General features: G+C 44.5%; 1 protein-coding gene across 1 annotated transcript in view; it reads right to left on the reverse strand.

Annotated features, from left to right (window-relative positions):
* MIDEAS (mitotic deacetylase associated SANT domain protein) overlaps positions 1-21,229 on the reverse strand; it is a 336,978-nt gene that overhangs the window by 151,372 nt on the left and 164,377 nt on the right. The window contains exon 4 of the mRNA XM_044074090.1: positions 14,270-14,633. Within this exon, the coding sequence (XP_043930025.1) occupies positions 14,270-14,633 (364 nt within the window). The remainder of the gene's footprint in view (positions 1-14,269; positions 14,634-21,229) is intronic.

The following is a 21,229-nucleotide window of genomic DNA, read 5'->3' on the forward strand; positions in this document are numbered from 1 at the left end:
TGGCCATCTACTACTTTACAACTGCAAAGTAAACTATCAGACAGGCTAAATAAACTCATTCAGTGCTACTGCAGTACAGAGATAAAGCCTCAGATATGAGCCAGGTTAAATGAATCTGGGTGACCAGAGTCTGATTGGCGGCTAAGGTGCTTGGCAGAACTGGCAGGGGAAGATGAATGTGCCCATCCATGCATGGAGGGCAGCAGCATTGCTACACAGGTACCCTGTAGGGCAGAATTTCAACCCACCAAGCCACCATCTGGCCATCTGGTGGTAGCCTTCATTATGAAGTGTATGGAGCGTGCATGGACAAGGGTAGAGAAAGAAAAGTTGTGTAAAATCTTACCATAAAGACAGGTGTCCCTCTCTCCATGTTGCAGTATTCTACATGTGGGTTTACTCCTTGTTTCATACGTCCGGCCAGTATGCAAACGTTTTCATTCCCTATGTGGTATGTAGGGACATCTGATGTGGCTGTAGGAACATGGGCCATAAAAGTGGCATCCGCATGCAGCAGCCCTCAGAACTGAAAGCCCTAGTCAAAGCCAGTCCTAGGAAGGGCAATGCTAGTCCTGAGCCATCCAGAAAGGGAAATGCAACGTAACAGGAAGAGAAGGAGGGTGGGAAGGAATACTGCAACATGGAAGAGAAGGACATCTATGGTTATGGTTAAGATTTTATACAACTTTTCTATGTCCTTCTATTCCAATGTTGCAGTATCCTACATGTGGGTGAGTGCCAAAGCTCACTGCGAGTGGGGAGGAGGTCTAGACGTGGTTTCCAGGAATCTGTGAGGGATAGCCCTGGCAAACACCGCCCTGGCTCTAGAAATATGGTCAAGTTTATAATGCTTGGTGAAGGCATGTACTAATGACCAAGTGGCTGCTTCTAGAATAGAAGAGGTATCCAGGCCTTTGAAGAAGGCTCCTGGGGAGGCCATAGACCTGGTTGAGTGTACTTTTACAGTGCCACCCAAAGATTTTCCATGGTATTGGTAACATAAGGTGATAGCTTTAGAAATCCATACCAAGATAGTCTGTTTGGTTACTGCCTTTCCCAAGGCTCTGGGATGAAAGAAGACAAAAAGTTGGTCTGCCTGTCTGATGGATCTGGTTTTATGCAGATAAAACCCGAGTTGTCTATGAACATCCAGGGAGTGAAGTACTCTCTCACTATCCCCTTGTGGGTTAGGGAAAAAGGCAGGTAGATGGATGGCTTGATTCAGGGACTGGTCATTCACCACCTTGGGCATGAAGGAAGGGTTAGGTCTAAGAGTAACCCTGTCATTGTGGAAAACTAGGAAGGGTGGAATGGCCATAAGGGCTTGTAGCTCTGAGACCCTTCTGGCTGATGTTAAGGCCACAAGTAGTACAGTTTTCCATGTACAATGTTTTAGAGAGGCTTTGTCTGCTGTCTCGAATGGAGGAAGTGTACACTTTTCCAAAACATAGTTAAGGTCCCAAGGTGGAGGGGATGTTTTTCTGGGAGATCTGAGGTGGAGTACCCCTTTGAGAAAAAGCAGGGAGTCTGGGTGCTAAAGGGGGGGGGTCCACAGGAAGGCATGCTGAAACTGCAGACAAGTGAGCTTTAATGGAAGAATAAGCCAAGCCTGACTGCAGTAGTTCACACAGGTAAGACAGCACTATAGGAGTCTCGCTCGCAAGCTGGTCCAACCGTAGATTGTGACACCATATAGTGAACCTTTTCCACTTGGAAAGGTAGGATTTTCTGGTATTTGGTTTCCTGGACTCCTGCAGCACATTTAGCATGTCCTCATCATAAAAGTGCCTGAAAGGGATCAGAATCCTATCAGCCACAGGGTGAGGTGAAGTAGCTATCACTGTGGGTGTATCTGGGATCCCTTGTGCTGTGTGAGAAGGCCCACTCTGAGGGGTAACTTGTAGTGATTGCCCTTGGACAGTTGTAGAAGTAGGGGAAACCAGTCCTGTCTTGGCCAGTAAGAAGTCATCAACAAGATTTTTGGTCTGACCTGCTGTCTTCTGAATTAGTGGGTAGGGGGAAATGCATACAAAAACTTCCCCTTCCATGAAATTGAAAAGGCATCTGTTGCCAGTGCCTGTGGGTCTGTTATCCTGGTGCAAAAACCAAGAAGTTGCCTGTTGATGGAAGAGGCAAACAGGTCTATTTGAGAAATACCCCACCGGTGGACCAGATCCAGGAAGACATCTCTGTGAAGCATCCATTCTTGGTTGTCTGTGATGGTTCTTGCTGAGATAATCTGCCCGGGGAGTTGAGAAGAGAGGGAATGTAGACCACCTGCAGAGTAACTCCCTGTGAGGTGGCCAGTTCCCATACTAGGAGAGCTAGTCTGCAAAGGAAGTATGACTTGGTCCCTCCCCCTCTTTGTTGAGACACCACAGAACTGTTGTGTTGTCTATGAAGACCTTCAGGGGACCCTGTTGGAGATAGGGTATGAAGGCTCGAAGAGCCAGAAGAATTGCCCCCATTTCTCGAAGATTGATGTGTTCTTGTTTGTGTGGTTCTGTCCACAGGCCCTGCATTTTTTGATGGCCCAGAGTTGATCCCCAGCCCAAATCTGAGGCATCTGTATGCATGACCTGTGTGGGTAGGGGTGGTTGGAGGGGAAGACATGGGTTGCGGGTCACTTGTGCCAGCCACCACTGGATTTCTAGTTTGAGGCAGGGGTGGAGGGGAATCCTGTACTCCAGAGGGTGACAGTGTTGGGTCCAGACTGACTGGAGATACCATTGTAGCTTTCTTATATGTAGTCTTGCAAGTGGTAGCATAGGGATAGTGGCTGCCATGTAGCCCAGGAGCCTGAGATACTGCCCTGCTGTCAATTCTGTGTCTTGGAGGAACACAAGCAAATGTTATGTCAGGGTTTCCACATTTGGGGGGGGGGCATTCATGAGGTCTGTGCAAATTCTGCACCTGAGGAAGACAATGTCTTGAGTGGGCTCCAGGTGGAATTTTGGGGAATTTATCTGGAATCCCAGGGACTGTAAGAGGAACACTACAAAATGAATGTGTAGGAGGATGGTCTCTTTGCTGACTGCCTGAATTAGCAAGTTGTCCAGGTTAAGGGAATATGTGTATTCCCTCTGTCCTGCAAGAAGCAATCACTGAAGCCAAGCATTTGGTGAAAACCCTGGGTGCAGTAAAAAGCCCAAAGATCAAGACAGAGAACTGAAAGTGAGAATGGCCTACCAAGAACCTCAGGTATTTTCCTGTATGTGGGTGTTATGGGAATGTGACGGTAAGCATCCTTTACATCTAGGGTAGCCATGAACCCTTGGGGGAGGAGGAAGGGGAAGAGGGTAGGAAAAGTCAACATCCTAAAAGGTTGGGACCTGTAGGAATAGATTGAGATGGGACAGGTCTAAACTAGGCCTCCAAGGTCCATCCTTTGAGGACCAGACCTATCTTGAAAGGGTGAGCTCTAGCTGGAGGGGGTTGTTTCCTTGTAGACTTTCTATGTCTTGCAGATGCAGCAGGACGAGTCCTTTCTTATGAAGAGAGTTCTTGCTGGGTAGTTTCTTTGAAATTTTGGCATTGGGGAATCCTGCGGGTGTTCTAGGTCCTGCATTTCTTTCCCTTTCTGCTGAAGTGACTTAGAGGTCAGTCACCTTAGCTCCAAACAATGCTGTATTTGTCCAGAGGGACATTAATAAGCTTTGACCCAAAGTCCTCAGGGAAAGGTTGTAAGCGTAATCATGAACATCTCCTTAACGCAGAAGCTGATGCTGCAGACCTAGCTGAGGCTTCTGCAGCAGCAGCATAACTGCACTTGACTGAGTGCCTGGTAACCTGGGAGATGAGGGCCAGATGGGAAGTCAGTGAAGCTTTGGCAGCACAGTCTGAAATATCTTCCAATTCCTTGGTGTTTTTTTTCTAGGAGGAATAAAGTGAAAGTAGCCATGTGAGTTTGGTAATTTGTGGCTCTAAAAGACAAGGTAGCAGAGGTGCAAATTTTCTTACCCAGGCATTCCATAGTTTTGCTGTCTCTGTCAGCAGGGAGTATGGTTGTTGTGGGTAAGAGCTTAGAAGCCTTGTCTGTAGAGATGGAGATCGTGGCAGGATCTGCAGGAGGGCACTTGAGAAGGTGCATGGCAGTGTCAGGAACTTTATAAACTCTATCCAGCCTGCGAGGGGCAGGAGGTTGAGAGTCTGGATTTAAGGATGCTGGGGAGAAGGCATCCAGGAAGGCAGGCAAGATTGGAAGTGTGGCAGATGGGCGTGGGGAATCCATCTGAATGAAGTCATATTTTTTTTGGACCTCAGTCATTTCAGAGGATTCCCACTTGAAATAGTCTTTCATCTTAGTGATAGTTTTGAAAAAGTTAGATCCTCAGCTGGGGAGTCAGGATCAACAGATTCCTCCTCTGGGGATCCATATCCCAAGGGGGAAGAGATTTGGGATGAATATGATAATCACTCTTCAGAGGAAGAATCAGACAGCTCTTCCTCTTCCATAATAGTAGGTGGGTTGAGGCCTAGGGCTCAGCAGTGGAGGAGGTATGCTAACCACTCCCTGCAGAAAAAGTCCATAGGGCCATAAAGGCATTGAATAAACTTTGATTGAAAGCCTGCCAGTCAGGCATGCTTTTAGATGGGGAAGAGAGGTGCTTTTTCTTTTCTTTCTTCTTAAAGGGCCAAGCTGGCATCTGAAAGGGAGAAGGCCTAGATTCTGTACACTGTAAAGGACCAGAGTGATCTGACGGACCCATGGGAATCTCTGATTCCCCCTTGACGTCGAGCCTCTACAGATGTGCCGTTCACCCGGGATTGTGCAGCTTCATGGAGGTACCTGCTATATGGGAGGAAGAGGCACAGTGGTAGTGATAGGCCATATGGTCTTGGCCTTCTTTTTCAGTGGTTCTGAAGGTACAGCGGATGAATCCTGCATCCCTAACGTAACCTGCTTTAACCTCTGATTTTCTAGGTACAAGTTAAGCGCATGTAAATGACTATGCAAGGTTTTGGCCACAAATGCCTAGCAAACAGAGCAGGCCTTGTGGTCGTGTGAACGATCCAAGCAGAAAAGGCACTGGTCGTGTGCGTCCTTGTGCCGGCTGCACTTGCACTTGCCTTTTCTGGATGACATGAACAGGAAATATAAGTAACAGGACTGAAAGGTTCCCCAATGGGGTACTTATATGATTTCTCAAATGCGACGACAGTGAGAGGCAGAAAGTACAGTTGTGTACACTTACCATAAATGTAGATGTTCCGAGCGTATTCACTGTTTCAGTCACTACATTTGGGTAATCTGCTGGCAGGTTGCCCTCAGTCAGCCTGATTAACAAAGTCTTGGGTCCTGCGTCGGATGCTGTCTCATCTTCCATGACATCAGGTCGTCAGTGGTATAAAACTATGCAGCCAACACCATTGCATCACTTTTTCTTGCCCCAGATGTCAGGTGCCCCCAAAATGGGGAGCAAATAAAATTAAACACAAAAAATATATACCTCCAATCCCAAAAGCAAATACACCAAAAGGGCTATTAAGCATAGTGAAAGAAAGTAGAGGTATAGCCAGAGAAAAATAGGGGGCTGGAGGGAGGGTAACCAGTACTGTAACAGTGAATACACTCCAACATCTACATTTATGGTAAGTGTACACAACTGTACTATGTTCTTCGTGTTTCACTATTGCAGTCACTACATTTGGGTAGATTCCCAAAGCTATGGTTGGGTGGAAGGAATTATACAGCATTAGGACCAGCTATAAGGCCCTGCATGACAGCAGTGGCAAAAGCCAGCTCTGGATTTAGAGAAAAGTGGTAAATGGTAATATTTGGTGAACGTATGAACTGAGCTCCAGGTAGCAGCTTCTAGAATGCCCCTGGTATAAACACCTCTGAGAAAGGCTGTAGAAGTAGATGCAGCCCTGGTGGAATGGGATCAGATCCCCTGGGAGATGGTTTTTCCATAGAGCATATAGCAGAAACGTATACAATGGCTTATCCATTTGGAAATGGTTTGCTTTGAAATAGCCTTTCCCTCTGCCCCTGCAGCAAATGCCACTAGCAGTTGTTCATATTTTCTTTGAGATTTTGTCCTGTTTAAGTAAAATCTAAGTTGTCTGTGTACATCCAATGAATGCAGAATCTGTTCCCCCTTGTTCTGTGGATTGGGAAAGAAAGTTGGCAAATGAATGGACTGATTAAGAGCCACACTGGATACCACCTTAGGCATGAGGGATGGATTGGTCCTGAGAGATACCCTGTCCGCATGAAAAATGATGAAAGGCTCCACTGCCATAACAGCCAGTAATTTGGAAATCCTTCTAGCTGACGTGATTCCTAAAAGGAAAGCTGTTATCCAGGAGAGAAATTTTAAATCTGCAGTAGCAGCTGGCTCGAAAGGAGGGAGAGTGAGCTTTTCCAAAACAAAATTGAGGTCCCAGGCAGGGGTTGGAGGTCTCCTGGGTGATCTTAAGTTTTTGGCCCCTCTGAGATACTGCTTTAGCAGAGGATGAGAGAAGAGGGGAGGCTCTGTGTTGTAATGAGCTGAAATGGCTGAGGCATGTATTTTTATGGAAGAAAAGGACAGGTCCTTGTGAAACATCTCAGTTAAGTATTGTAAAATCTGAGGAATGTTAGGCACTGCTGTGCTTATCCCTTGAGAATGGTTCCAGGCACAGAATCTTTTCCATTTGTCAGCATACGATTTTCTAGTACTAGGCCTTCTCGCCTCCAAAATGACATCCATCACAGTTTTGCTGAGGGATGCTAAGGGTGAAATTAGGTGATTAGCCACAATGCAAGATTCAAAGTTTGGAGCTGCATGTGCAGAATTTGGTTGTTCTGCTGAGACAGTAAGCAAGGTGTCTGAGGCAGGTGCCACGGTGGAAGGTGTGACACATTGCGCAGGAGTGGGTACCAGTGCTGGCAAGGCCAGTCTGGAGCAATCAAAATCATTTTTGGTTTGTACTGTTTGACTTTTAGTAGGACTTTGGAGAGCAGAGGCAGAGGGGGGAAAAGCAAAGACTGATAGTTTTTTTCCAGCGGAAGGATAGAGCATCCACTTTCCTGGCTTTTTTGTGATTTCTTGTGCAAAATTTGTCCAACTGATAGTTGTGGGGTGAGCAAAAAGATCTATGTCTGGGATCCAACATTTGCGTGTCAACATGTTGAAAATCAGTGTTTCCAGTTTCCATTCATGTGGGTCCACGAGATTTCTGCTTAGTTCGCCAGAGTATTCAGCTTTCCTGGCAGGAATTGAGCTTGTAGTTGTACTTGATAGGTCAAGGCCGTGTTCTACAATGCCATGGCTAGTCTGCAAAGGGGGTAGGAGTGTGTACCCCCCTGCTTGTTTATGTACCAGATAACCGTGGTGTTGTCTGTCTATCATTAATTGTCCTGGATGAAGGTAGTCCTTGAAGGCTGTCAGTGCATTCTGCATGGCTAGCATTTCTTTTTTATTGATATGAAGGTGCATTTGATTTGGACTCCATTTGCCCTGAATGCACTTCCCTGCCAGATGTGCCCCCCCAAGCATAGTCTGATGCGTCTGTAGTTAAGAGTTTGGGAGCAGGGGATGGAGTGAATGACCGTCCCTTGTTTTGGTGGCAGGCCTCTGCCCACCACAGGAAAGTACAGTTGTGTACACTTACCATAAATGTAGATGTTCGAGTGTGTTCACTGTTGCAGTCATTACATTTGGGTAATCTGCTGGCAGGTTGCCCTCAGTCGGCGTGATTAACAAAGTCTTGGGTCCTGCGTCAGTTACTGTCCCTTCTTCCATAATGTCAGGTCATCAGGGGTATAAAACATGCAGCCGACGCCATTACATCAGTTTTTCTTGCCCCAGATGTCAGGTGCCCCCCAAATGGGGAGTAAAAAAAAAAAAAAAATATATATATATATATATATATATATATATATATATATATATATATATATATATATCTATATATATATATCTATATCTATATATATATATATATCTGTCTATAGATATATCTATATATATCTATATATCTATATATATCTATACATCTATCTATATATATATATATATATATATATATATATATATATATATATATATATATATATATATATATATATATATATATATATATATATATATATATAAATTAAAACACAAAAATACCTCCAAACAAAAGCAAATACACCAAAAAGGCTTTTAAGCATAGTAAAAGAAAGTAGAGGTATAGTAAGAGAAAAACAGGGGGCTGGAGGGAGGGTAACCAGGACTGCAACAGTGAATACACTCGAACATCTACATTTATGTAAGTGTACACAACAGTACTATGTTCTTCATGTTTCACTGTTGCAGTCATTACATTTGGGTAGATTCCCAAAGCAATGGTTGGGAGGATGGACTTATACAACATTAGGACCAGCTATAAGGCCCTGCAGGACAGCAGTGGCAAAGCCAGCTCTGGATTTAGAGAAGAAAGGTAAATGGTAATGTTTGGTGAACGTATGAACTGAGCTCCAGGTAGCAGCTTCTAGAATGTCTCTGGTAGGAACACCTCTGAGAAAGGCTGTAGAAGGAGATGCAGCCCTGGTGTAATGAGATCCGATTCCCTGGGGGATAGTTTTACCATGGTGCATACAGCAAAAATTAATACAATGGCTTATCCATTTGGAAATAGTCTGCTTTGAAATAGCCTTTCCCTCTGCACCTGCAGCAAATGCCACCAGCAGTTGTTCAAATTTTCTTAGAGATTTTGTCCTGTTTAAGTAAAATCTAAGTTGTCTGTGTACATCCAATGAATGCAGAATCCACTCCCTCTTGTTCTGTGGACTCGGAAAGAAAGTTGGCAAATTAATGGTCTGATTAAGAGCCACACTGGATACCACCTTAGGCATGAAAGATGGATTGGTCCTGAGAGATACCCTGTCTGCATGAAACATGATGAAAGGCTCCACTGCCATAAGAGCCTGTAATTCGGAAATCCTTCTAGCTGAAGTGACTGCTAAAAGGAAAGCTGTTTTCCAGGAGAGAAATTTTAAGTCTGCAATAGTAGCTGGTTCAAAAGGAGACAGAGTGAGTTTTTCCAATACAAAATTGAGGTCCCAGGCAGGGGTTGGAGCTCTTTTTAGTGGTCTTAAGTTTTTGGCCCCTCTGAGATACTGCTTTAGCAGAGGATGAGAGAAGAGGGGAGGTTCTGTGTTGTAATGAGCTGAAATGGTTGAGGCATGGATTTTTATGGAAGAAAAGGACAGGCCCTTGTGAAGCACCTCAGTTAAGTATTGTAAAATCTGAGGAATATTGGGCACTGCTGTGCTTACTCCTTGTGATTGATTCCAGGTACAGAATCTTTTCCATTTGTCAGCATAAGATTTTCTAGTACTAGGCCTTCTCGCCTCTAAAATGACATCCATCACAGGTTTGCTGAGGGATGCTAAGGGTGAATTTAGGTGAAGAGACATGCTGCAAGATTCATATTTTTGAGCGGAGTGTGCAGAATTTGGTTGTTCTGCTGAAACAGTAAGCAAGGTGTCTGAGGCAGGTGCCACAGTGGAAGGTGTGACACATTGCACAGGAGTGGGTACCAGTGTTGGCGAGGCCAGTCTGGAGCAATCAGAATCATTTTTGGTTTGTCCTGTTTGACTTTTAGTAGAACTTTGGAGAGCAGAGGCAGAGGGGGAAAAGCACAGACTGATATGTTTTTTTCCAGCTGAATGATAGAGCATCCACTTTCCAGGCTTTTTTGTGGTGTGTTCTTGTGCAGAATTTGTCCAACTGATAGTTCTGGGGTAAGGCAAAAAGATCTATGTCTGGACTCCCCCATTTGCGTGTCAACATGTTGAAAATCCATGGTTCCAGTTTCCATTTGTGTGGGTCCATGAGATTTCTGATTAGTTTGTCTGCCAGAGTATTCAGCTTTCCTGGCAGGAATTGAGCTTGTAGTTGTATTTGGTAGGTCAATGCCGTGTTCCCACAATGCCATGGCAAGTCTGCAAAGGGGGTAGGAGTGTATACCCCCCTGCTTGTTTATGTACCACACAACTGTGGTGTTGTCTGTCTTTACCATTAACTGTCGTGGATGAAGGTAGTCCTTGAAGGCTGTCAGTGCATTTTGTACAGCTAGCATCTCTTTCTGATTGATATGAAGGTGCATTTGATTTGGGTTCCATTTGCCCTGAATGCACTTCCCTGCCAGATGAGCCCTCCAAGCATAGTTTGATGTGTCTGTAGTCAGGGTTTGGGCAGCAGGGGGTGGAGTAAATGGCAGTCCCTTGTTTTGGTGGCAGGCCTCTGCCCACCATAGGAACTCTAGTTGCAGGCAAGGTATGATAGGAATCATTGTTTCCAGGCTGTGACAATGTTGACTCCATAAGCTTTTTAAGTACCAGTGAAGTTTCCTCATATGCAGTCTTGCATATGGAATTAGAAGAATGCAGGAGGCCATGAACCCCAAGGCTTGCAGAATTTGTCTTGCAGATAGCAGGGTTTTTGTGGCCACCTGTTTGAAGTAAGTTACCAAATGAATTTGCTTTTCTGGCGCAAGGTAAGCCATCTGGGCAGTTGTATTCAAGCTTGCACCCAGGAATGTAATTTATTGAGGGTACCAGTTGTGATTTCTTTTCGTTTACAGTGTACCCTAGACAAGTTAGAACCCTTTTTACAAACACCAGATGTTTTAGAAGAATGTCCCTGTTTTCTGCCTGAATTAGACGATCGTCCAGGTATGGATATATTTGAATATTACTTTGCCTGCAAAATGAAATTACTGGAGACAGGCACTTTGTGAAGACCCTGGGTGCAGTAGATAAGCCAAAGGACAGTGCAAAGAACTGGTAATGCAAGTAGCCTACTTTGAAGCGGCGGTATCTTCTGCAAGATTTCCCTAATTGGGATATGCAGATAAGTCTCTTAAGTCTAAAGTCACCAACCAGGCATCTTTGCCTAGCATAGGAAGTAACTGTTGAAGAGTCAGCACCTTGAATTTTGGAATGTCCAGAAATGTGTTTAGAGTAGATAAGTCCAGAATTGGATGCCATGATTTGTCTTTTCTGGGTAGCAAGAATAGTCTTGAATAGAAACCTTGTCCCTTTTCCTCTTCTGGTACCGGCTGAATTGCCCCCATGTTCATGAGGGACAGTACTTGTTTCTGAGCCTCTGCCCACTGATTTGGGGGCAGGTCTGGCCATCCGGTTGGGATTGGCAATGTGTGGAAATTAAATCTGTATCCCTGGGATACTACATTTAAAACCCATTTGTCCTGGGTTATAAGTTGCCAGTTTCTTGAATGAAGTGCTAGTTTTCCCACCAAAGGGGTGGCTAAAAGGTAAGTGCTTGGTGAGTGTAGAGGAAAGTCATTGAGACTATTTACCATAGGGGAGGTACCTTGTTGTTTCCAGATTTGGAGGTAGAGGCACCCCCATTGTTTTGTTCTAAAAGTCTCTTGTGACTAAAACCTGGAGACTTTGGAATGTCTAGGTTTGACTTCAGTGGCTCTCGAAGGAACTGGAAAGGACCAGTTCTCAGTATCCCAGTGCATACTAAATCTTGGAGGTTGCACTTGTAAGAAATCTTTCACAGTTTGCATAGATTTAGCTTTATCTTCCATCTTTTTTAAAACTTCTTCAGCCTTATTACCAAAGAGACGGTCCTGTTGTAAAGGAGCATCCAACAATTTTGCTTTAACATGATCAGGCAGAGTTTGCTCTTTGAGCCTAACATGCCTTCTTAGCACAGACCCACTTACAGCAGCCCTGCAAGAGGCCTCCAAATATTGAAAACCACATTGCAAAGTACGTTTTCCAACTTTTTCAGCTGAATGCAATAAATCCTGTAAATCTTTACTTTCCACACATTCATAAATTAACATAGTTTTCTGTTTAAGCAGTCCCATGATATGCTGTTGATATTTACGCATATGAAGTTGACAGCTTAAAGCCCTGATTTCCAAGGTTGCAGAAGTGTAAACCTTCTTACCCCATCTATCCAGCACCCAGGAGTCTCTATCAGGAGTAGGATTTTTAGCAGTAGAGACCTTAATGCCCTTGAGACACTGAGAAATGGTTTCAGGATCTGCAATAGGATTTTTGAAAAGGAATTTGTGGGAGTCAGGAACCCTATAGTATCTGTCTGGCTTACAAGAAGCCAGAGGCAGAGAATCAGGAGCCATACTAGATTCTGAAAAAACATCAACAATGTCTAGAACAGGAGGTATAGCCAAAGGCCTATGCTGAGGAGGAAGAAGAAAATACCGAAGTCTCTTTTTAGATTCAGAGAAATCCTGACTTTCCCAGTGGAAATGTTCCCTTAAGGTATGTAAAGTTTCCCCAAAAGAAAAATCCTCAGGGGGAGAAGCAGAAGGAATGGAATATTCTGCATCAGAGTCCTCAGAAGTAGGTATAGACAAATCCTGTTCATTAGAAGAGTCAGAAGAAATAGAATCCTGTTCAGAAGATTCATAGTCAATGTCTTGCCTAGGCCTCTTAGAAGGAGGAAGTTGGCTACCCCTGATCAGAATAATTAAATCTTCACCCATTTTGATCATTTGTTTTTTAGGCATAGGGGCCTGCACATGTGGCCCAGGCATCAGTTTTTTAGACATAGATTTAGATTTTGGCCTTAGTTTTTAAGATGGAATTGGTCTAATATACAAATCTGTAGGCCTGAAAACACTCTTAGTAGCCGGTGCCTGCACAGCGGCTCCATACCCATCAAAGGCAGAGACATCCGCGGGTTCCATAACTGAAGCAACTCGTGGCATACCGGATTCTGAATGGGTCTCTTTAGAGACCTGCGAATCAGAAGTAGCGGGTATCAGGGGCTGCGAAAGTGCCTCACTGAGTACCGGTGAACTGGTGACTGGCTTATGAAAAGCGTTGTTGTCAGCTTTGGACCTCGACGGTCTGTCTCTGTCTTTTTCTTTGCGTTTTTTAGGTATTCTGGAAGTCGGACTGTTAACTAACGACATTTCTGGTTAATTAAATTGTGAGCCAAAATATTTAGAAGCAAAAATATACCAACGTTTAATAGTGCGTTGATTAAATTTAGCACAAAACCGACAGCAAGGTACGTTGTGGTCAGGGCCTAGGCAAGGAATACAGTACAAATGAAAATCCTTATGAGGTATTTGCTTCCCACAAGTAATGCAATTATTAACTTTTAATGACATCGGTAAGGAGCAAGAAAAAGTTTCCCCAACGGGGTACTTAGCTTTTAGTTGAAGACTTTGGTTCTGAAACTCGAAAACGAAAATTTCAGGAGTCGGCCGACCAGCACTTGCGAACTGCTTCTGCTTCAGGCACCGTGTGGCAAGAAAGACTGATGAAATGGCGTCGGCTGCATATTTTATACCCCTGACAACCTGACGTCACGGAAGAAGGGACAGCAACCGACGCAGGACCCAAGACTTTGCACTTCAGACCGAAGTCAATCAAAGCACGTTGTTCTGAATGCGCCAACCAACGACTTACGAGCTGCTTTCCACCGCATGGCAAGAAAGACTGGAGAAGATGGCGTCAGCTGTCAGCTTTGTACCTCTGCGCTCTGACGTCAGGGTACTTGCTGGAACAGCCGACGCCGGACCTAGACTTTGGGATTCTGGCTGACCTCGGGCTGCCTGCCGGCAGGAACACCCTACAGTTATGACTGCAACAGTGAAACACGAAGAACATCAGGAAGACATCTGTGTCCCCCACAGTGATGCAGGCAGCTCCCCTCCCCGCACAGTCATGAGTCAGGTTAAGTCATTCAAAAATGCCCTCACAGCTGGAATGCCAGCAAGGATACAAGAAACCTTCACTGTTACCTGAATGATGTCCCCTCTAGGAAAGCATTCACATCTGTTACTCTAGACAGCCCCCACAATGAAGGAACAAATGGGCTCTAGTCTAGTGGAAGGAGGTCTTGATGGTGGTCAGGTACTGGGACAAAACCACAGGAAAAAAAAACAGCTAAATGAACTAGGCTAAAAATCATGACGATTTAGGGCATACTACAGTACATTATTTTGTAGGCTTGCATGTATGAAGAACAAATCTCTCTCTTTCCATTCCTTGCATCGGCCTGTGGAAATGCAAGCGATCACACAAACTCCCTTCACCCTCAGGACTAATGTTTAACCTGCAGTAACGCAGATTCATGCAGCCTACCCCCCCACCCCAAGGGCAGCGTCTGGAATGTGAATACTATTGGCTTAAGCAAGCCACTTCTGCTATGAAAAAAAACAGTACAGGTATATAAATGTGCACATTCAAAATATAAAGCAAGGGGCTGTATTGTGGAAATAAATCTAAAAAAAATAGTAATTTAAAACAAAGTACAGAATCAAATGGGGATAGACTCACCTGATCTAAGAAGTGATTGTGATGCTGGTTTTGGTATAATTGAAGGTTGAACTGAGTTGTTGCTGGACACAGACATGATGGCATTGAAATAAAGTCCAGAGCCTTCTCTAACTGGGCTAAGGATAGGTGGAGGAGTATAGGGAGGCAGTTCAAAACTCCGATCAGTGGAAGGGTCCAGCAGTCTAATGGGTGAACGCAGATGGCTCTGGTATGAAGTCACTGTAGAGTAAGCAGTAGGGACAATAAAAGTGCCAGGTTTAGGGGGTATATAAAGAGGCTCTGGTCTTGGACGCCGCTTTAGCTTTCTTGATAAACCTTCTTCATCTTCCTTCGGCTCCTCTTCTTCCTCCTCCTCCTCATCATCCTATAAAAACAGCAAATGAAATCAGTGCTAAAGGTATACAGATGTAGAGGAATCATAGTAATCAGAAGAACCAATATTAAACTGGTCATAAATGAAAAAAAAATTACCAAAACAAAACCTCTACAACACATTAACTTGGCAATGCCATAAAATGTAGCAAACAAATCAAACCAACAAAATATAAAAACAGTCAAAAGTAATACCAGAAACAAACTCCTACTTCTATAAATCCACAAATTTATAAAGTATTTTCTGTTGTGGACAGACATCCTCCCCACACCTCTCCTAAATTACATATACCTAATCTGAGGTCACACCAATACCCCATAAGGGAAAATTCCATCAACAATGCAACTAACTGACCCTGTCTGGGACTGGCCATTTATATCACAAACGCAGTCAGATATCAGTCATCTGACCAAACATCAGATTTCCAGCAGGTGCTTGTACCAAATGTGAAATGTGTCCCTGTATCAGCTAAGTTAGACTCGCTCTGCTGATTCAGGTCACAGAACAGACAACTTTTATAGCAAATAGGGTAGTAAATCTAAACAAAGTCAATATATTTTATGTACTGATCTACTTTTCCAGGAATTTGGTGCAGCTTTTTTGTCTATCCAGCACTGATCTCAGACCACTGTAAACAGGGGGTCTCTTTTCTTCAACACATTCATGACTGCTCTGCTGGCTAATTTCCATCATGTTACCCCACCCTTTCATCACTTCTACTTAACTCTGTTCTGCTGCTTCTATTCCAAGTATGTAACTGTGCATACACTTGGTTTAGATCTTCTACATATATATGGTCATATTGTTTATGCTTACTTATAAATGTAAATCACTGCCATCTGTATACTGTACATTATTTTGTTATATTATGATGTAACCCTGGCTGGTCACTGTTTCTACCCTGGTAAACAAATTTAAATAAACTAAATAAACTAAAATCATAACAGTGACCCACAGTATTATGAGCTGCCAGTAAAATGAGAACGGTGTTATAATTTCACTTATAAAGATGGAGGACCCACATCTGCAAAGAAAAGTACAGTTGTGTACACTCACCATAAATGTAGATGTTTGAATGTATTCACTGTTGCAGTCACCACATCTGGTTTATCCCTGCCAGGGCAGTCCTCGGCTGGCCTGAATAGCAGAGGCTTAGTATTTCTGCATCGGCTGCAGTAGCTTCAGGACTGACGTCAGGTTGGCAGTACTATAAAGTAAGGCATCCGACACCATTACATCAGTTTTTCTTGCCCTGTCAGGAGCTCCCCCCCCCCCAGTGGGAGCTAGGTTATGGCAGAAGAACCCCATCAGTAGAAAGTAAATACTAAAAATTCCTTGTAAGGAGAGAGAGAAAGAAGAGGGGGGATGGAGGGAGGGAAACCACGACTGCAACAGTGAATACACTCGAACATCCACATTTATGGTAAGTGTACACAACTGTACTATGTTCTTCATGTTTCACTGTTGCAGTCATCACATTTGGGTTGATTCCCAAAGCTGAGGAAATGGGTAGAGGCAGTCAAGGTGACTAGGGGCTGGCTACGATGCCCTGCAAGACTGCAGTGGCAAAGCCTGCCCTGGATTTGGAGAAGATTGGCAGGTGGTAATGCTTGGTGAAAGTGTGAGCAGATGTCCAGGTGGCAGCCTCCAGGATGTCCCTGGTGGGGACTCCCTGAGGAAAGCTGCAGAGGTGGAGGCTGCTCTGCTGGAGTGAGTCCTGACCCCCCCCTTAGGGGGAGGTTTCCGTGTTGCTTGTAACAGAAATGGATGCAGTGTGCTATCCATCTGGAAATTGTTTGTTTGGAGATGGAAATTGTTTGTTTGGAGATGGCTTTGCCCTTGACCCCTGCAGCAAACCAGTAATTGATCAGACTTTCTGAATGATTTAGTCCTGTCTAGATAGAATCTGAGCTGTCTGTGCACATCTAGAGAGTCTGCAGGATCTTTTCCCCCTTGTTTTGTGGGTTAAGGAAAAAGGTGGGCAAATGAATGGATTGGTTTAGAGCCACACTAGACACCACTTTGGCCATGAAGGATGGGTTAGTCCTGAGGGAAACCATGTCAGCATGGAAGATGATGAAGGGCTCCACAGCCATGAGTGCTTGTAGCTCGGAGACTCTTCTGGCTGAAGTGATGGCCAAAAGAAAAGCCATCTTTCAGGATAGAAATTTTAACTCTGCTGAAGATGCTGGTTCGAAGGGAGGCAAGGTGAACTTTTCCAACACAAAGTTAAGGACCCAAGCTGGGGTAGGTGCTCTTCTGGGTGGCCTCGGTTGCTAGCCCCTCTTAGGAATCTGTTTGATCAGAGGGTGTGAAAAAAGGGGATGCTCAGTGTGGAAATGAGCAGAGATAGCAGAGTCATAAATTTTAATAGAGGAAAAGAAAAGATCACTGTGTAGCAGGTTGGCTAAGTAATCCAGGATGAGAGGGAGGCAGGGTTGTGCTGTACTGGCTCCCTTAGCCTGAATCCAGGTGCAGAACCTTTTCGATTTGTCCGCATAAGACTTGCTAGTGTTAGGGTGTCCAACCTCACGTATAACATCTAGAACCTGTTTGCTGAGGTTGGCAGATTGAACGGGGGTTAGAGAATAAGCCAAGATGCCAAACTGAGTGTCTGCAATTGGGGATTCATGAATTCCCATTCCCTCTGGGTCAGTAGGTTTGGAATCTGAGGGAGATGCCAAGGTGGCAAAGGGGACAGGCTCCGCAGCAAGGGGTACCAGTGCTAGGTTTTTCCTCCTTTATTTTGAGCAATACCCTGGGGATGAGAGGTAGTGGACGAAAGGCATAGACCGATAGACTGACCCAGGGGAAGGACAGGGCATCCACTATCCAAGCCATGCAGTGATGCTCCCTGGTGCAAAAAGTACAGTTGTGTACCTACCATAAATGTAGATGTTCGAGTGTATTCACTGTTGTAGTCATTACACTTGGGTTATCCTGCTGGCAGGCTACCCGCAGTCGGCCTGAATTCCAAAGTCCTGGTCCGGCGTCGGTTGCAGTCTCCTCTTCCCTGACGTCAGTGCGCCAGGGGTATAAAAGATGCAGCAGACGCCATTTTCTTGAGTTTTTCTTGCCCCAGATGTCAGCTGCCCCCAAAAAGGAAGGCTAAAAATTCTGCTTATAAAAAAGCATGCAGTAACAAAAAAGTACAGTTGTGTACCTACCATAAATGTAGATGTTCGAGTGTATTCACTGTTGCAGTCATAACACTTGGGTTATCATGCTGGCAGGCTACCCGCAGTCGGCCTGAATTCCAAAGTCCTGGTCCAGCGTCGGTTGCTGTCACCTCTTCCCTGACGTCAGTGCGCCAGGGGTATATAAGATGCAGCTGACGCCATTTTCTTCAGTTTTTCTTGCCCCAGATGTCAGGTGCCCCCAAGAAGGTAGGCAATACATATTGCTTATAAAAATATACAGTAAAATAAAAACAATACCTTCATCTACAAGCAAATACACCACATAGGTTGTATAGGATACAGAAGTATAGATAAGTCCCAGCAAAGAAAGGGGGATGGAGGGTGAGTAACCTGGACTGCAACAGTGAATACACTCGAACATCTACATTTATGGTAGGTACACAACTGTACTATGTTCATCGTGCTTCACTGTTACAGTCATTACACTTGGGTTGAATCCCAATGCTGAGGTAGGGCGGCTGGGTCTAAATAGGATTAGGAGTGGCTATGAGGCCCTGCAGAACTACAGTGGCAAAGCCTGCTCTGGATTTAGAGTAAAGAGGCAAATGATAATGCTTGGTAAAGGTGTGCGCTGAACTCCAAGTTGCAGCTTCCAAAGTTTCCTTGGTTGGTACTCCTCTGACAAAGGCTGCTGAAGTGGCTGCTGCCCTGGTAGAATGTGGCCTAATATTCTTAGGCACTGACTTGCCATGCTATGCATAGCAGAAACGAATACAGTGTCCTATCCATTTTGAAATAAGTCTGCCTTGAGATGGCCTTTCCTTGTGATCCTGCAGTGAATAGTTTGGTTAAGAGCCACACTGGATACTACCTTTGGCATAAATGTTGGGTTTGTTCTTAGAGAAACCCTGTCCGGAAAAATGATAAAAGGTTCCACTGCCATTAATGCCTGTAACTCTGAGACTCTTCTTGCTGAAGTTATTGCTAGGAGCAGAGTAGTTTTCCATGATAAGAATTTTATATCAGCTGTATTGGCTGGCTCAAAAGGAGGCAGTGTGAGCTTTTCTAAGACAAAGTTGAGGTCCCATGTAGGTACTGGTGCTCTCCTTGGGGGTCTTATGTTTTTTGCCCCTCTGAGGTACTGTCTTAGCAGTGGATGTTAGAAAATAGGAGGTTCCGTATTGTAATGAGCTGAAATGGCAGAGGCATGGATCTTAATTGATGAGAAGGAGAGGCCTTTGTCCAGCATCTCAGTTAGGTATTGTAAAATCTGAGGAATATTTGGAACAAGTGGTTCAAGTGCTTGTGCCTGGTTCCAAGCACAGAATCTTCCATTTTTCTGCATAAGATTTCCTGGTCTCCTGGCTTCCAAAATGACATCCAAAACAGTTTTAGAGAGAGGTGTGTTCTGAGTGGCTATATTATCTGCCATGCAGCCATATTTAAGGTTCTGAGTTGGCTGTGCAGGATCTGATTGTTTTGTTGAGTCAGAAGATGAGGAATTTGAGGTAAAGTCCAGGCTGGGCCCTGAGACAAGCTCTTTAGGATTGGGTACCAGTGCTGGCGTGGCCAGTCTGGGGCAATCAGAATCATTTTTGGCTTCTCGTCTGACTTTTAGGAGCACCTTGGGAAGGAGAGGCAGTGGTGGAAAGGCATAAACTGTTAGGGTTTTCCAGGTGAATGATAGAGCATCCACTTTTCATGCTTGTGTGTGATAAGTCCTTGTGCAGAATCTCTGTAGTTGGCAGTTGTGAGGGGAGGCAAAAAGATCTATGTCTGGGCATCCCCATTTCCTTGTTATCATGCTGAAGACCTGTGGATTTAGTTTCCACTTGTGAGGATCCATGAGGTTTCTGCTTAGTTCGTCTGCCAGAGTATTTTTCTGTTCTGGCAGGAATTGTGCCTGCAGATGTACTTGATAGGTCAGTGCTGTGTTCCACAAAGTCATGGCTTGCCTGCAGAGGGGGTAGGAATGTGTAGCCCCTTGCTTGTTTATGTACCACATAACTGTAGTATTGTCCGTCTTTAGTAATAGTTGTCCTGGATGTAGTAGATCCTTGAAGGCTGTCAGGGCATTCTGTACAGCTAGCATCTCTTTTTGATTGATGTGAAGATGCATTTGGTCCGGGGGCCACGTGCCCTGAATACATTTTCCTGCCATGTGTGCCCCCCAGGCAGAATCCGATGCATCTGTTGTTAGTGTCTGTCTGGCTGTGGGTAAAGTGAAAGGCTGTCCCTTGTTGTGGTGACAGGCCAGTGCCTACCATCGAAACTCCTGTTGCAGGCAGGGAATAAGTTATTACTGTTTCCAGGCTGTGGCAATGTTGAGTCCAAACACTTTTTAGATACCATTGTAGCTTCCTCATATGCAGTCTTGCATATGGAATTAGCAGGATGCAGGATGCCATGAAGCCCAAAGCTTGCAGAATTTTTCTTGCAGGTAGATGGGTCTTTGTTGCCATCATTTGAAAGTAATGAGTCAGTTGCCTTTGCTTGTCTGGCGTGAGATAGGCCATCTGGGCAGTTGTATTTAAGCTTGCACCCAGGAATATTATCTCTTGAGAGGGCACTAGTTTTGATTTATTTTCGTTTACTGTGTACCCTATGCAAATTAGTAATCTTTTTACAAACGCCAGATGTTTTAGTAGAATGTCCTTGCTCTCTGCTTGAATAAGGCAGTCGTCCAAGTAGGGATATATTTGAATTCCTTTTTGTCTGCAAAATGCAATTACTGGTGCCAGGCATTTTGTGAAGACCCTGGGTGCAGTAGATAAGTCAAAGGGCAGTGCAGGAATTGGTAATGCATTGATCCAGCTATGAATCTGAGGTATCTTCTGCAAGACTGTCTGATTGGGACACGCAGGTATGCCTCTTTGAGGTCCAAAGTAACTAGCCAAGCCTTCTTGCCCAGCATGGGTAGAAGCTGCTGCAGTGTCAACATATTGAATTTTGGAACATCCAGGAAAGTATTTAGAATTGACAGGTCTGGTATTGGTATCCACGCTTTGTCCTTTCTGGGCATCAAGAAAAGTCTCGAGTAAAATCCTTGCCCCTGTTCTTGCTGTGGTACTTTTTGAATAGCTCTCATGTCCATGAGAGCATAAATTTGTTTTTGTGCCTCTGCCCATTGATTTTGTGGCAAGTCTGGCATACCTTTTGACCTTGGTAGAGTGTGAAAGTGGAACCTGTAACCCTGTGAAACAATATTCAGTACCCATTTGTCCTGGGTGATCATGCACCAATTTTGTGAGAAAAGTGCTAGTTTTCCCCCTAAGGGTGCTGCCAAAAGGTAAGTGCTTGGCATTTGTAGAGGGAAGTCATTGGGACTGTTTCCTATAAGGTTGTGATTTGTCTTCTCCGCCTTTGGGGGCTGAAGCACCCCATTGTTTAGGTCTCTATGAGCCTTGGGGCTGAGATCTGCCTCTTTGTGGCCTGACACTGGAAAGG

The sequence above is a fragment of the Protopterus annectens genome, chromosome 6.part0 (assembly GCF_019279795.1).
Source record: "Protopterus annectens isolate FY-2018-M chromosome 6.part0, PAN1.0, whole genome shotgun sequence".
Classification (NCBI taxonomy): Eukaryota; Metazoa; Chordata; order Ceratodontiformes; family Protopteridae; genus Protopterus; species Protopterus annectens.